Below are 18369 nucleotides of genomic sequence, written 5' to 3' on the forward strand. Positions count from 1 at the left end.
CTGATTTTCTTTTTCCCCTGAGCAATTTGGACGCTTATGAGGTCAGCAGTGGCCCTCAGGTAGGTTTTGGGATGTGGGGAGCGCGAGCGGAATTGGGGGGTGAGGTTGCATGATAGTGGGTTGGCAGTAGCCCACAGTCGGGCAATGGAGATAGAAAGAGCGTTATTGCTGCTGGTTCCATATTAAAGTAAATTAAGAAGAAAAAAAACAAACATTTATGTTGGGAGCTTCCAAAGGCCTGTTTAAAGGTTAAGGCTCAGAAGGATCTGGAAAAAACAAATGAAGCCTGTTCTGCTCAGCTTTTGACCAAGGAGTTCATTAACTGACATTCAGCCACTCATAGCATATGCAACGGGCCCTAACTTGTGTTTAAGGTGACTACCAGGGATGCCTGAATGTAACTTGAGCCACTATGGTGTCCAATATATTTTGGGCATCCTTGGGGAACAGGAGACGTCCCCCAAAATTGGATCTTTTTCCCCTGAATTGTGCATAAGAAATAGACAGACCCCTTATAATACTTATAAAACATTAATATATCACAACCTAACTTTGTTTACTCTTCTCCTTATGTCTCTGTAGAATGCAGAAGTCTCGGTCTTTGAAGTGAATATCAGGTTTATCGGAGGCCTTCTAGCTGCCTACTACCTTTCAGGCGAAGAGGTACAGTAAAGCTGTTCATTATTTTGTTAAAAGTTAATGAATTCCCTTCAGCCCCTTGTAATTTTGGACTTTTTCGCAGATCTCATTGCTCATAGCACAGCTCCATCAATATAAGCGGAAAAACACAATGATGGAAAATGAATATCAAAATGTCGATTTATCATTTTGGATATAGATCCATTTTCAGACTGAAACATTAGCATTTTCTCTTCAGATATTGGTAGACCTGTTGTGTCTTTCCACCATTTTCTGTGTTTATTTCAAATTTCTAGTATTTTCAGTTTTTAATCTCCAGATGCTCCCTAGCAAAATTGTTCAGGTATATTCTACTGCTAAGAAATTAACATAGTTGACAAGGTATCTTTTGAAATCTTGCTTTCTTTTGTAAAGTTACGAATGTTTCCATTTTTTGATAAATTTTGAGAATTGATGTTTAAAACTAAAAGGATTCCATAGATGCTGGAACTTCGGGTGTTTTTTTTTTCAGAAGGTTTGGACTAAGTTTGAAATGCAAACAGTTACTGGAAGGCACCCGTTTTCAAAATAAAAACCCAGTAAGCATTGTTTTTGACTTGGAGAGATGTTTATAAAGGAGTGACAGGCCAAGATTTATAGACATCAGGAGGCTTGCTTCTGGAAAGTTTTGGTTTCAATTTGAACTGTTAAAAAAAAAAAGTAGTTGGTTGCCTGCAACAGCAGAAGATCCAGCCAGCTCAGTTTTTTCTCTTGAAATGAAATCCTGCATCAAGCGTGTTTCCTATTTCCTCCTGTATTTGAAGGAACCTTGTGTATTTGAAGGAACCTTGCATCGAATGTGTGGCCACTGTAACCTTATTGCTGTCTTCCTGCTGTAAGACTTATTTGGAGCCTACTGTTGCTGCATCTCTTGGAAAGCCTACCCAAACTGATCATCAACATCTCCTGGAAAGAACTGTTCTAGGAAGATCCCATTGACAGCCTTTAAGACGCATTTGGAATGCCTAATCAAAACAAAGGATATCTTTCCATACCTTCTTTTCAGCCTAAATGTTTCTTTTATTCCTTCTATTTCTTTATAACAACTGTAAACACAAATCCCTTTTTATTTTTCCCAGTTAACCAGTGTGTATGTATGTGTGGGTGTGAGGGCTAGGATAAATAAGGGGCTTTAATATTGCAATTTGTGTGTATGTTTTACTTTATTATTGGTTAAGACTTGGGTTATAATAAACAGATAATTTTGTTAAACCTGGTTGATGTGTTTATCCTGGGGAAAGATATACATGATTGTATTGGTAAGTGGGAAATTTAAATATACGTTGTGACCTGTGGAGAAGTGGGACTAGAATATACAGTGCGCTCTTCCCAACTCGGTCGTAACAAAAGGAAATGAACTCTTACTTAAAATCTTGCGAAATTATGCTGACAAGTCGATTTCTCTGGCAAGTGTTGAGTGATGTTCATGGAACAAATCCAGCTGTCACAACTCAACCAATTCTTGTTCTTCCTTTATAGTTGTGTTATTATTTGAGGTCATGGACCTCTTTGTCATTGCGATTGAGATATTCAGCAGCCTCTGCTGCCACCCTTTCTTCCCCTTGCTCGCCAAGCCCAATCTCTTCCCTGTGGTCCCTCTCAGCTGAGCTGTGCACCTGTGTCTTTTTCTAATTCCTCTTGCATCTCCTACTTTTCCATCTGTAAGCTCATCTTCTCCCTGAGACCCACCTCTTTCTCCCTTGACATCCTTCCCATTAATCTGTTAACCACACAACTTCCCTTCCTGGTTTCCACGATAACTGACACTGTAAATGATCCTTTCCTCAAGTACCTTCCCCATTCCTTTCAAAACTGCCATCATATCCCTCTCCAAATGAAACACTTGTAGTCGCTCTGTCTCCCATCTACAATGTCCCTGTATGTGTCAGTGCTTTCCAGATTTGTACCCATCTTTCCTGTAACTCCATGTTTGAATCTCTCAGTCGGGTCTGCCCAGATTGAGGCGCACAGTATTTCGCCACATGAACAAAAACTTAAAAATTGCAAGTATTGACTGGAAGGACATTTACATAGTATTGACAATGTTGAAACAATGGGGACCCAGCAGTTGCTTCCTCAATACACAAGTGGTTAGACCAGTTTTAGTCACATGGCTAACTGGCTGTTGCAGAGAATTTGAACTTCCAACAAAGGATGTTGAAGAGACTGTTCCATATAAGGAGCTAGTCACATGACTAACCTGGACAATCTGGGAGTTTTTTTAAAATTTGAACTCCCGACAAAGGGATTTGAACAGAGAACGTTGTGTGCTTGTGGACGGAGAACATCTCCTGTCTGCCTGCTCATCTCTCAGGGAACTGAAACCATTGAAGACATCTAAATTCAGAGAGAAAAGAGTTCTTATGTGAACAAGGTTTGAAGAAGACTACTGGGCCCCAATGAAATGCAAGACCATATCTTCAATCAAAGACGACAGCGAGTTCAAGAAACAGTAACAAGATATTCCCTCAAACTGTTCTACTTATCTTTTCTATTCCTATCTGCATGTTTACATTGCGTGGGCACGATGTATATCCATAGGCATGAACCGTATTAGAGATTAAGTTTTAAAATTTTAATAAATTACATCTGTCTTTAAACCTCAGAAACCTGTTTGTGCTCATTTCTTTGGCTTATAATTGGAAAGTTGTGAACAAGGATTCACAAAAATGAGAGCTCAAAACAGTGTGTTTGAAATAAAACCCTGTTACAATAAGACCAAGTGAAGACAGCAAAAGACCCCTAGACGCATTGCTAACCTGATCATAACAGGTTTATGACACTACCACGGCACTGAAATGGCCCTAATTGAAGTCACCAATGAAATTGTTTTCTGTGACTGTGACCATGGTACATTATCTCTTTTGTCTTCCTTTATCTCTCTCTGCAGTCTTTGACATGGTCCACCATACCATATTTCTCCAAAGCCTCTCCTCTTGTTATCCAGCTCAATGGAACTCCCCTTGCTTGGTCCTACTGTCACCTATCCAATCATAGCATCTGCCAGATCCCAGTTCTCCCTTACAAACGTTATCTACTTTCAGCACTCTTGGACTCCCTAAGATTCACCGCTAATGCTGTTAGCTCCCAGCACCTCCCCCAGTATTACAATACTGAGGGACTGTCTTCTCCAATGTTCTCAGATCTCATACCATCTGCTGCTCCCAAACTGCACTCTCCATCGTGCCAGTCCACAGAGCTAACACTCTGTGCTCCAAGACCCTTCTACTCTTTCCACTGCTCCCATATGCAGTGTTCTCTCTTCCTGACCCTTGTAGTCTACGCCAGTGCTCCCAGATCCCAACAGCATCTGGCCACACACCGGAACTGCCCCCCCGCCCACTGCCATTGCCACACCCTCAAGGCACCACTCCTGGTGGTGCTACATCCTAGGACCCCCTCACCTAGTGATTTTAGCTCCATGCCCCAATGCTCTCATACTCTGCTATCCCTTTCCCTCATTCTAAGGCAACATTGCTACATCCCAGTTTCTTGCTTTCACCACCTCCAGACTCTACTCCCATTGTTCCCACACCATGGTGCCCCCTTGCAGTACTCCCATATTTCAGTGACTGCTCTCAATGTTTGTATCTCTCAGGACTCCCTCCAAACTCCCAACACTTCTCCACTCCTCCCACGTCCTACCACCCCCTTTTCAATGATTCCAGATCACATCATCATTATCCCAAAGCTTCAGAACTGCATGGCCCTGTTTCACTTCCATTAACTTGCCAACTGAACATTTTCTTTACCATCTTCAAGTATGTTCTGGGTTTTATTTAAAAATGTTAAAAGATACGATTCAGTAAGTTGGGGGCCACAAAGGGGGAATGAAATCTTCAGGGACACCGATGGGAAATGAAAAGTTGGGGATTAAAAAAAAATGTACCCGTTAAGGTGAAGGGTAGGACTAATAGGCCCAGGGAACCCTGGATGTCGAGGGATATAGAGGATTGAATCAGGAAAAAAAAGGAGGCTTATGTCGGATCCCAAGTGCTGAAAACAACGGAGGCACTAGAGGAGTATAGAAAGTGTAGGGTTGCACTTAAAAAAAAAAATAAAATAAAATAAATAAATAATTAGCAGAGTGAAGAGGGGACATGAAAAAACACTGGCGGGCAAGATAAAGGAAAATCCTAAGGCGTTTTATAAGTATCTTAAGTGTAAGGGGATAACCAGGGAAAGAGTAGGGCCCATTAGGGACCAATGTGGCAATGTGTGTGTGGAGCCGGAGGACATGGGTGAGGTTTTAAATGATTGCTTTCCATCGGTGTTCACTATGGAGAAGGACGATGTAGGTGTAGAGATCAGGGAGGGGGATTGTGATATACTTGAACATATTAGCATTGAAAGGGAGGAAGTATTAGCTGTTCTGGCAGGCTTAAAAGTGGATAAATCCTCAGGCCCAGATGAGATGTATCCCAGGCTGTTATGTGAGGCAAGGGGGGGGAGATAGCAGGGGCTTTGACACAAATTTTCAAATCCTCTCTGGCTACAGGAGAGGTACCAGAGGACTGGCGGACAGCGAATGTGGTACCATTATTCAAGAAGGGTAGCAGGGATAAACCAAGCAATTACAGGCCGGTGAGTCTAACATCAGTGGTTGAGAAAATATTGGAAAAATTCTGAGGGACAGGATTAATCTCTACGTGGAGAGGCAGAGATTAATCAGGGATAGTCAGCATGGTTTTGTCAGGGGGAGGTCATGTCTAACTAACTTGGTTGAATTTTTCGAGGAGGTGACTAGATGTGTCGATGAGGGTAAAGCAGTAGATGTAGTATATGTTGATTTCAGTAAGGCTTTTGATGAGGTCCCGCATGGGTGATTGGTTAAGAAGGTAAGAGCCCATGGGATCCAGGGCAATTTGGCAATTTGGATCCAAAATTGGCTTAGTGGCAGGAGGCAGAGGGTAATGGTTAAGAGCTGTTTTTGCGATTGGAAGCCTGTGACCAGTGGTGTACCACAGGGATTGGTGCTGGGACCCTTGCTGTTTGTAGTGCACATTAATGATTTAGACGTGAATATAGGAGGTATGATCAGTAAGTTCGCAGATGACACGAAAACTGGTGGTGAGGATAGTAAATAGTGAGGAGGAAATCCTTAGATTACAGGGAGGTATAGATGGTCGGAGCAGTGGCAAATTTAATCCTGAGAAGTGAGGTAAGGCATTTTGGGAGGACTAACAAGGCAAGGGAATATACAATGGATGGTAGGACCCTAGGAAGTACAGAAGGTCAGAAGGACCTTGGTGTAATTGTCCATATATCACTGAAGGCAGCAGCACAGGTAGATAAAGTATATGGGATACTTGCCTTTATTGGCCGAGGCATAAAATATAAGAGCAGGGAGGTTATAATGGAGCTGTATAAAATGCTAGTTAGGCCACAGCTGGAATACTGTGTACAGTTCTGGTCACCACACTATAGGAAGGATGTGATTGCACTGGAGATGGTGCACCAGGCTGTTGCCTGGGCTGGAGCATTTTAGCTAAGAAGCGAGACTGAAAAAGCTAGGGTTGTTTTCCTTGGGGCAGAGAAGGCTGAGGAGGGACATGATTGAGGTGTACAAGATTATGAGGGGCATTGATAGGTTAGATAGGAAGAAACCTTTTCCCTTAGCGGTGGTGTCAAGAACCAGGGGGCATAGATTTAGGGTAAGGGGCAGGAGGTTTAGGGGGGATTTGAGGAAATTTTTTTTCACCCAGTGGGTGGTTGGAATCTGGAACGCACTGCCTGAAGAGGTGGTGGAGGCAGGAACCCTCAACATTTAAGAAGTATTTAGATGAGCACTTGAAACGCCATAGCATACAAGGCTACAGGCCAAGTGCAGGAATATGGGATTAGAATAGTTGGGTGCTGGATGGCCGGCACAGACACGATGGACCGAAGGGTCTGTTTCTATGCTGTATAACTCTATGACTCGACAGAGCTAAACAAACATCCAGGGATAACCATGACCACTAATTTTTCATTTTCTCCAGAAATATGAACATACTTTAAGGTTCAAATTATAAAATTACCACTGATGCTTCCATAATACTGAGTAATAAAAATGGAAATAGAAAGCAAACTGCAGATATTGGAAATCTGAAATAAGAACAGGAAATGTTGGAAATACACAAGGTCAGTAAGAATCTGTTAAGAGAAAAAAAAGGTTAACATTTTGCAATGTATGAAAAAGGACAGAAATGACTAGTTGGTCCATCAAACTTGTTCTGCCAAATGGTACATCTACTCATCATTAAATCCATTCTCCCAATGCTTTAATATTCTGGTATAATCCCAGAATATACTCCCTGGAAGGGAGGACATTTTTTTTAAGCTAAATTAGAAAACAATTCTGGTTCTGGGTTGCTCCAAGGTTACTCCGCACTGTCTACAAGTTGACTTCATCTGACCACAGGACCTCGGACTTCAACTTTGGCTTTAATATCGTCTCTTCCCTGTCCTGTGTGATCTAAATTCTATTTGTGTGCACACTTTGACTGCTGCACATATCTCCCTAGCTCCCATGCTAGCTGACATTGCGAATAGTTTCCATTTCTCATGTTGTCCTGCTCATTAAAATGCACCCTGTCCTTGCAAATTATAGACCCATATTCAATCTCCCTTTCCTTTCCAGATGAAAAGTCAGTGACCTGAAACCGTAACTTGTTTCTCCCCCCACGGATGCTGCCTGAGCTGCTGCATATTTCTGGGATCTTCTGTTTTTATTTCAGATTTTCAGTAGTACATTGCTTCTGTAATAATTTTATGTAGTTTTATCTCATTCCCATAAAAATGAATCCTGAATTTTTATAATGTCATTGGAGGGCACAATTCCTAACTATCACATTCAAAACTCATACAGATTTAACAATCTCACTTTGAGAATCAAGGTTCAAAACTGACAATAAACCTAACAATACCCTTTAAGTTAAACTTAAAACAGCAGCTCCGTTGTGCCATAATAAAAACAGAAGATGCTGGAAATACTCAGTAGGTCTGGTAGCATCTGTGGAGGGAGAGAAACAGTTAACATTTCAGATCTGTGATCTTTCATCCTAACTGAGGTACTCTATGCCACTTCCATATGGAAGCAATTCTATAAACTGAGTCAATTCCTTTATTTCAGGATCTACCCCATTTCCACTGCCTGGAGATTCACCTATGTGTTGTTGCTCTGAAGGTGTGAATAATGCCCCTGTTAATATGAAGTCACATTTCCAATTTTTTGCTGATCTGGCTGGGACCTTTCCCAATTTTGGGGGAGAGGTCCATGCAGGCCCAGCAATATGATTAATCAAATTAGCTCACCCAAAATGAAGTGCTGCGCACAGGAGCTATTTCTTTACTTCACTCCTTTTGATTAAATCACTCAGAAAAGGTCCTCGTCTTGTATTTAGTAAATTGATTTATATTTCTGTGGTAAAGCGAGTATTTGTTTTTTGTTCTCACTAAAGAGCCATCTTCCCCCTTCCACAACTTCACATGGATATCTGCATACATATTTGCACTCGCACATTCTGGTAAGTAGGCACAAGTGGAAATTGAGGATGTATTCAGCATTGAGTTTTGAAAGGTCAGACTGACTTTTGCAGAAAATAATGGGAAGTCAATTTATACCTCATGGGAATCCATTTTATAATCTGTACCTGCTTTGCCAGCTAGCTAGTCGCAACAATCTTAAATCATGCAGTTGAAGCATTAAATTGCTTTTAGTGCGTCAAATTTACTGAGAGGAATAAAATAAGCAGTCTGATTAAATACCTGGAAATTGCTTGATGGCACATGGGATTTAGATGCATTGTCAAGGATATGGAAGGAGAGCTCCAAGTTGGATTCAATATAACCTCTGCCATATCAGATTAGGAAATGCTTGAAGCTGCCACTGTATTTGGATTTAGTGGCATAATGGTTGTTTTGCACCACTGCTACCTAACTGTACTAAATAAACTATGATGAATAATATATCTTTTGCTTAGGACACAGATGTAGCGCAGTTTAATTTTAATGGACAGAAATCGGGTAGCCATTGTGCTAACTTCTTGTGTTCTCCAAATTTTCATCTTTATAACACCTTTATCATGTTAATGTAATTTGAAACTTGATTCCATTATACCTTCAAACACTTTTTTGTTTTTATAGAACTCTTTCTTTAATTCTACCAGAAACTGCAATTATATAAATACAGAAAAAGGAAATAAAAGAACATTATTTCCCTTTGACTCTTGTGAGCATGTTTGCACTGTACAGATTTCTCCTTCCATTTCTATGCCTTAATATTCCATTAAGAATAATAGACTTGTAGCTATTAAAACAGCTTTTCAATTTAAATTAAAAACTTCAGCTGAAGCTAAGTTTATAGACTAATGTACAAGGCATTTGCTTTTATATGGGTTTCCCTTGCTCTCAGCTTCTGTGCAGTCCCTGATATTGCAGCAAAGAATTTCCATTCTGCATGTCTATAGAGGGAATGAAAGAGCTAGTAATAAAACAGGGGTTAAAAAAAAAAAGCCATGATACAGACCTCATATGAATGTTGCTGAGGTACTCTATTTGAAAGGATTTAGCAGTGCCACAGTGCTATTGTTTACACAAAAATGTTGCAGACTTTAAAGGAAATATATTTCGCTAGGATCAAGATTCCCATTGGCATAAATACCATGTTTGGGGGCAGTCCTTTTTCTTAATGCAATTTTTGACTACTCTACAATAATGGTTTTAAAAATACACTCTATTTTTACTGTTGAGTAATAAGTCATGTTGATGTCTGCCTTTCATATATAAATAACTTGCTTAGCATCAGAATTGCTCCAACTTATGTCCAGATGAAGTCTCGATATAATTTCTTATAGTTGACGCACAACTACTACTATTTTTAAAGTAGCTTTTAAAGTAATAAAATATCCCAAAACACTTCAAAGGAGCATGAGAAAACAAAATTTGACATGGAGCCACATAAAAAGATATTACGGCAGAGATGTCCAAAAACTTGGTCAGAGGTAGGTTTTAAGGAATCCTTAAAGGAGGAAGGAGAGGTAGAGAGGTTTCATTCATTCTTGGTGGGCATCACCAGGTCTGCATTTATTGCCCATTCCTACTCACTCAAGAAGGTGATGGTGGGGGGTGGGGGGGGGGGGGGGGGCGTTGCTTGAGCCAGTTCTTGCATCTGGTTAAAACAACTGTTTTGGCCAATAGCCCAGCTGATTACTAAAAATTTAAGTAATTGTGCTGCTGAGCAGTTGTTTATGTATACAGTGAACAGCTAATAAATGAACTTCTTAGCCTATCATTCTGATACACTGCTCAGATTCTGCTCCCCGAAGACATGCAAATTTTGAAACTTCTATTTTTTCATTCATTCTATGCCTAAGAGAGTGGCTTGTGTCACGGAACTGTATTTATTTTCTCCCATGATTAAAAAGGGGCCTATATATACACACACACACACACACACACACACACACACACACACACACACACACACACACACACAATCTCACCAGTCATGGCTTGATGTACTTCAGATCTTCTTTTGGCATAGGAAACTTAGGTTGCAGCAGACTAACCTTGAACTTCCTGACCAAGAGTTCACAGTGGCGCAGTGGTTAGCACCGCAGCCTCACAGCTCCAGGGACCTGGGTTCAATTCTGGGTACTACCTGTGCGGAGTTTGCAAGTTCTCCCTGTGACCGCGTGGGTTTCCTCCCACCACCAAAGGCTTGCAGGTGATAGGTAAATTGGCCATTGTAAATTGCCCCTAGTGTAGGTAGGTGGTAGGGAATATGGGTTAGTGTTGGAGAAATCCAGATTATGCCAAATTGTTGAACAAATTCTCCGGACTCAGACTTTGAGAATAAACACTTTATTGCATGATATCATGGGGTGCACACCTTCCCTAAAGGCGGTCCAGTGCTACTCCACCGGACAAAGGAAATCCACAACGGATATACAGTTACTCAGCCCATCCCGGCTGGACATAATCCAATCATAACGGTTATTTATTACATACATTACACATATTACCAATTAGATTACTCATTAGGCATCATGTGGCTACGTGATCAGCTCATGCAAGCCCCTGATCACCAATTGATGAGCTCAGGCCCTATCAATTATCCTTGAGTCTTCCAACTGTCACTTTTAATTGGGCCTGCATTCCTGAGGGTTTCGCGCAGTCTGCAGTTACACTGATAAGAGGGGCCCCCTGTTGGTATCTGTGCCATGGTGTACCAAGCTCCAACTGTGAGCTAACTAATCTGTCCCACAATGCCTCTGTCAAATTCTCCATTTTGTACCAATATGTAGCTCTGCTTTCAACTCATATATGAAAGAATATATGTATACGTATTCACTAGGATTATATTAATCTACTTACTCAAATAACAGTTATAGAAGCAAAAGCTCAGCAAACTTCTCCCACAATCCCTCCTTTTATCATACCATGATAACAAAACATCATCGTATGCAGAGGGGAGAGGTAGGGGTTAAAAAGTTGTTAAAGCATAATCTCTCTCCCCCTCCACACTGCACCAGCCGCAAGGCCAAGTTGCCTCGGCAGCCCTGAAGTCATTTCTGATAAGCTGTCCCTCCCTCCAGCACTGAAGCTAGCTTGTTAGCAATACATGATTGATTAATTTCATCTTAAATGTCCCCATAAAATTCTGTTCTTAAAATTCTAAAATTCTGTTCCCACAGTCCCCTCTTGACTCTTCAAAACCTTTTAAGAATCCTTCCCTTGATCCCACCTAGGTGCCTTTAATGGTCTCTATTTGTCTCGAAACAGCCTTCAACACCCGGAGGGGTCGCACTCAATACGTTGCCTGCTTGTGCCACAAGAGGGGCCTGCGGGAACTCTGTAAAGGCATAGGTTTTGCAAGGGCTTCAGTTACTCGTTTACAATATAAAAGGTGGTGCACTTATACAATTACAATTTCGATTGTACAAACATCTTAGAGTACATTGATCATTCATTAATTCATTTTAAGTATATATGAAAAGGTTATACAATTACCCTTTTATGGCATAACTAATTGTCCCTCCTTTGACAGAGCAAGTTCGAACACTAATTGCTTTTTCGGGTAGCTGTCCAACCTGTGTTCATACATCCTCTTACATCGCCTAATTAATTTCTTAAGTTGCCAAATTAAGTATGTCACATCTAACACCATGATACCCAAAACCACTATCAGGACATGGGGGATAATTCTAAACCAGGGGTGTATCTGCACGTCTGACCCCCAGTTCCATAAGTCCTCCTGCCAGGTAGAATCATTTATCTCGTCAATCTCATCCTGTAGCATCTTCGACTGTTGTTCCAAATTGTAGTACACTGCAGCAGTGACTTCTAGCTGCTGTCTCTCTTTACCCAAGCGTGTGGGCAATGGCTGAATAGTCAAATCCTTAATACTTTCTGTCACAGTTATCGTTTCTGTCTTTTGTTTATGTATCTCTACCAACTCCATCTTCCCTACTCGGGTTGGTATTTGTGGGTTGAACCAAAATGTACTGTTGCTCACCGGCCAAGTCCGTTTACGTCCATACTGATACTCCCTCGCTGTGGTAGTTAAGCAATATCTCCCCTTTCCCATATAGGCCACATGGGTTAGCCCTGACAATGCTTTCCTAGTCTCCATGATGCAGTTTACAGTGGCATTAAATCCACATTTTGATTCTGCCATTTTATATTTAGGATGAGGACATATAATCACTTGGTTTTCCAGACTACTCTCAGACAATGGACAATGTTGTTCCAATTGCCTCTTTTCTAATTTCCATAACATAGGGTAAAATATCATTGTATTTTATGTAATCTTTTCCCCTTATCACCCCTATATTTTCTACTTTGTTCTATAAAGCTGATCCTGGCCTCTAAATTTAGTGGCACCCATGGCATCGGCAGCCTGCTGCATTACAAATCTTACTTAATACACTATACATATTTCTTGCCTGTTCCGTACAATATCCCGGCATTTGCATCCCTGAGATATTGACCAGGACAGGCACAATCTCATGTTTAACATTATCATACAATGCCTCCCCTGGGCTCGATGTACCCACACACATCCATGTTCCTTTCAACTTTCCTTATCATCTGTTGCCCAATGGGAGGGGCACAAACAATTCCAAAGACACAGCTCTCAGTTGCCCCTTCCCCTTTCTGTCTGGTCACGCCGTTAGCACGGTCATCTGTGGAACACCGTACACACTTTCCATCCAACATGTTGTGCAATGCCCCATAGTTCATATAGTCCATGACCAGTCACTTGTGGCTGTTGGGTCGTAACCTTACTCGTTAGTATTTAAAATGTGGGGGGTAATCGTGGTGATTGGAGCTTGTTGTCCGTTTAATAAATTTTGAATGCTGGTTTGATTGTTGGCTCCTTCCCTTGTACACCCCCCAATGATTTTGACACAAAAGGTCCCTGGAGGGCCTTTGCTGTCAAAATCTGACACACCTGGTAGATTAAATTGTCTACTAAATAAAAGCAAAATACTGCAGATGCTGAAAATTGTCTCATTGATGCAGATGCTGTGATATTTGATGTCTGCAATTAAGGTCTTAAATTCTCAAAGCTGCTGGATCTCTTGCTGTGGCATCAATTCTCACATGGCCTGCCGTCACCTGCTTAAAAAAAACACAAAGAATCTATTGTGGCTTTGCCCCTGAGCCCAATGGATTAATTTGTCCACTTATATCTGTCAATTTAGAAATTTAAAATTTAACAATGTCCAATATGTATAAATTTTACTCTCAGCAATGCAAAATTGTGTGGTGGGTTAAATGGAAAAACAGCAGCTGCAGCGGGGGTTTTTTTTTCAAGGGGCGGAGCAAAATCGTCTCAGCTGCGTCTCTTTACAAAACCTTTTTCTTTGATCGGAAAAAAAACCACACTCCATTTTAATCTATTTTTTTTTTGGTATCCTTAGGGTTGCTCGCCTTTGAAGTTGAAAATGCCACAAATGCTTCCGTTGCTTTCCAAATAACAAATCACATCTGCACACTTACACTGGTATTCCACTGTCATGCCACATATTCTGATCTCTCAGGTGATCTTATCAAAAGATCAAATATCATTGGTGAGGAAAAGGTGGGGGTGGGGGGGTGGGGGGGGAATGCTGGTGGTGTCTATCTGAGATCTTTGCTTACCTCCCCCTGCAGGGTCCTGATGTCTCAGGTTATGGCAAGACTTTCAAATGTAGCACTCTTTAAAAACTCATATCTCCAAGAGAAAACTATCAATTGCTAGTCTGATCTACACTTTCCTGACTTTCACTGGAAAATTCGAGGCTTCTTGGAAATTAGCTGTTTATTTCACTATTTGTTTATCCCCAGAATTCCTTTATTAGCGCTTGCATCAGCCAGATCTGATTGCCAATTCCCATTAATTATAATTCTATTTCATTTTGAGCCCTGGAGAACCTTTACAATTAATATTCATAATTCCTTAAAACAGAAATCAAACATTTCCATTTGATTCCAGACATTAGTGTATATTTTTTTTTTCCTTAGATGACATTTTAATTCCTTAAATAACTTGCCAAATTAAACTGGACTTTCGACATCTCAGATTATTCCAAATTCAAATAACAGTAAGTTTCCCTTTGAATGCTTTAAATAACCACGCATATCAATTTAATTTTGTTTATCGATTCCAATTTCTTATGCCCAGACTTGGTTGTACTTTTTGTACGTTAAAGACAGAAGTGCTTGCAACTATCTCTCCTTCTCAAGCACTTTGTCTCATTGATAAAGATAGTTGCAGCAGGGTTAATTTCTTGCTTGTCTCCAAGGGGCGGAGCAAAGCATTCTCCGCTGCGTCGCTTTACGTAACCCTTTTGTTTTAATGGAAAAGTTTGAACTCTCCATTTTAAATGTTTTTTTTTATCCTTAAATAAGAGGTTTCTAATCCAAGGATGATTATTATTTTTTTTTTTAACAAAGATGATTCCAAATTCCAATTCACTGCAATAATATTTAAAAATCAAAACTGCCAATGTTATATGAGTGAGTCCTCTGTCCGGAACTGAAGACTCCTCCAAAACATGACATAATAAACTTGAAAGTTCATTGTGGCAACAAATGAAATTTCCAGTTCTTCAACTTAACAGGTCAATTAATCTTAATAGTATTAATTCAATTCTGACTTATTAACTTATGCTACTTATTAACTACACACAGAACAGAATAGCATTTTAAAAGATAGGTAAATTACATCATTCTCTTGTTCTTTCTTCAGGCGCCTTTTCAAATGACTGTAATAAAATCAAAAACTAAAGAAAAAGTTATTTAACATTCTTATAACAGAAGACTTAACACCAGCTTTTTAAACAGACAGAATCTTTCCTGTATCTCCTTTGTTTATCTATCTCTCCCTTAAACCAATATTAAATCTTTTAACATTTGCTGCTTAAAACAGTCAGTAAAACATGTCTTCAAGTTTAGACTGTAAAATAAAACAATAGCAGAGTTTCCAATTAAAGCAATGTTTTGAACTTCAAATTGGATTTCTGCCAGACATCTTCAGACCTTCAAGGCTGAAGCTTATCTCTTAGAAAATTGTTCATTGCCTTTTCACAGTTGCAAAACCAACTTTTAAAATAAAAATAAAACTTTAACTTAAAATATAATTCAATTTTATATCCCATTCCTGGGTGCACAATCTTAAATTGAAATGAACACACTCAACAATCACTTTTCACACTCATTCAATTCCAAACAACTTAATAGACTCATGCTTTCAACATTAAAGCCAGACAACAAAGAGTTAATGACAGTCAGTTCTACAGAACACAAGTTGTACAGAACACAAGTTCTACATCCCAGACATTCAATTTGTTCGCGGAAGCTTCCAACATTCTCACAGTCGAATCAAAGACACAGTAACTTGTTTTTAATCTAAAACATACCTATCTTGAAAACACATATTTACCGTGGCGCTTCTGCGTCTCCTTCGAGGGGGCAAAAGGATGTGGGTCGCCTTTCTCCAGAGGACACGAATTACTTGTCCCCAGGGGCGACCCTTCCCTCTTGGAAGCCGTTGAGTCCAGATTTCCTTCTACTTTCTCAAAAACCTTCTTCACTTACGAGTTCTTTTCTATGAATCAAGTAGAATTAAAACAAAAGAAAACGAACAAGACACAAGAAAACGAATAGACACAGTAACACAAACAAAGGACGAACCACACACAAGGAAACGAACAGGCGCAGTTAATAAATTTTCAAGGTCAGCTAACCGGCTCACCCCGTCTCTCAGGCCACAACGCTCTTTCGTTCTCCCTCCGTCTCACAGCCTCTCTCTCTAGGGCCAGATCCCGGCTTGTGTACTCAGGAGCAACGATCACGTGCCTGTCGGGTCAATTTGGTATTAAATTTAGTTACAGCCCCAGTCGTTTACCGTCCCAGACGGTTGTCCTAACTCCTTTTGTCCCACAGCCTCTTTACTCCACCCGGTGGAGGAACAGCTTGCGCAAACTCAAATTAGGATCACCAAATTCCCGGAATTTGGTACCACTACTACATCAAATTCGCCAAATTTTACTGGATTTTTCTGGTCAGATTTCAGCCAATTCTTCCTTGACCCCTAGTCCCCCTCTCCCAGTTAACCCTGGCCTTCGTGTGGGGCCCAGTCGCCCTCTTAATTCAGGCTCAGGCTGGGTAATTGAGACATTAGAGTCGTAGAAAAGTTGACTTACCCCTGATTCTGTTGATTAGTTCTTCACTAGGTTCTTTTGGATCCCATGAACTCAGGGATCCTGCCAACTACGCCAAACTGTTGGAGAAATCCAGATTATGCCAAATTGTTGAACAAATTCTCCGGACTCAGACTTTGAGAATAAACACTTTATTGCATGATATCATGGGGTGCACACCTTCCCTAAAGGCGGTCCAGTGCTACTCCACCGGACAAAGGAAATCCACAACTGGACATAATCCAATCATAACGGTTATTGATTACATACATTACACATATTACCAATTAGATTACTCATTAGGCATCATGTGGCTACGTGATCAGCTCATGCAAGCCCCTGATCACCAATTGATGAGCTCAGGCCCTATCAATTATCCTTGAGTCTTCCAACTGTCACTTTTAATTGGGCCTGCATTCCTGAGGGTTTCGCGCAGTCTGCAGTTACACTGATAAGAGGGGCCCCCTGTTGGTATCTGTGCCATGCTGTACCAAGCTCCAACTGTGAGCTAACTAATCTGTCCCACAATGCCTCTGTCAAATACTCCATTTTGTACCAATATGTAGCTCTGCTTTCAACTCATATATGAAAGAATATATGTATATGTATTCACTAGGATTATATTAATCTACTTACTCAAATAACAGTTATAGAAGCAAAAGCTCAGCAAACTTCTCCCACAGTTAGTATAAATGGGTGGTTCTTGGTCGGCACAGACTCGGTGTGCCGAAGGACCTGTTTCAGTGCTGTATCTCTAAATAAAAATAAATAAATAGATGGGCACATGCAGCTAGTGAGTTTGTCCAGTAGGAACTGATCATGTTTCGATGGCATGCACCAGGTCCATTATGTAAGATCTTTTCATTAAAGGGTCACTTAGTCCCAGCAGTGCTGAACATGTTCCAAAGTCAGTTGCTGTCCGATCAAGAATCAAATGCAGACAGTTGCGCTGTAGAAGGAAACAGCTCATTTCCTGTAAACTGCAAGTAACTGTGCATTACTCCATGCACGACCAAAGTTGTATTTCCTCCAATTGAATTGCACCTGGGCCACTTGAAGCTTAACTCGCTAGAAACTGTCCTCTTGCTCAAGATTGGGATGGAGAGCTGCCTATAGGATTTTTCAGCCATGAGGTGAATTACTACTTTCAGTGCATGGGATCTAGATACCAGAGAAGGTTACCTCGTCAATTCACATATACTCCATCAAGGTGATGGCGGTGGTAATGTCACTGTACTAGTAATCCAGAGGCCCAGGATAGTGCCCTAGGGACACTGGCAACTGGTGGAATTTAAATTCAATTAATGAATAAAATCTGAAATTGAAATAGTCTCAGTAATGTTGCCAGGAAACCATTGTTGATTGCTGTAAAAACCCATCTGGTTCACTAATGTCCTTTAGGGAAGAAAATCTGTTGCCCTTACCTGTTCTGGCCTACATGTGACTCCAGAACCAGAGCAAGATGGTTGACTCTTAACTGCCCTCTGAAAAAGCCTAGCAAGATACTCAGTTGTACCAGACTGCTGCATGGACTGCAGCAGTTTAAGACTGCAGCTTACCACAACCATCTCAAGAGCAACTAGGGATGGGTAACAAAAGCTGGCATTGCCAGTGACGAAGGAATTCCATGAAGGAATTTAAAAAAATTCCTTTGGATTGATCCAATTCTCATAGAAATGGTTGCTTTACTTCTGTGTCCCCTTAGTCGCTACAGTGTAAGCATGAAACACGTGGATTTTCTTTGATATTTTCATTTGTTTTTGTAGGTCTTTAAGCAAAAAGCTGCGCAACTTGCGGAGAAGCTGCTGCCTTCCTTTAACACCCCGACAGGCATTCCTTGGGCTATGGTGAACCTGAAGAGGTGAGTTTGCGTACCTAATGTTGCATATTACACAATGGTAGAACAAGGAAAGAATGGGATTGCAGTTATACTGCTACTTCTGGCTTCGCTGGCATCTAACTGCACCACAAATTTGAGGAGGAATGAAATTTGCAACAGTTAGAGGTTTCAGACCTG

General features: G+C 40.7%; 1 protein-coding gene across 1 annotated transcript in view; it reads left to right on the forward strand.

Moving 5' to 3' along the window:
- man1a2 (mannosidase, alpha, class 1A, member 2) overlaps nucleotides 1-18369 on the forward strand; it is a 168879-nt gene that overhangs the window by 92198 nt on the left and 58312 nt on the right. Inside the window, exons 5-6 of the mRNA XM_068040743.1 lie at nucleotides 583-663; nucleotides 18119-18213. Coding sequence (XP_067896844.1) covers nucleotides 583-663; nucleotides 18119-18213 — 176 coding nt within the window. The remainder of the gene's footprint in view (nucleotides 1-582; nucleotides 664-18118; nucleotides 18214-18369) is intronic.

Source organism: Heterodontus francisci, chromosome 10 (genome assembly GCF_036365525.1).
Source record: "Heterodontus francisci isolate sHetFra1 chromosome 10, sHetFra1.hap1, whole genome shotgun sequence".
Classification (NCBI taxonomy): Eukaryota; Metazoa; Chordata; class Chondrichthyes; order Heterodontiformes; family Heterodontidae; genus Heterodontus; species Heterodontus francisci.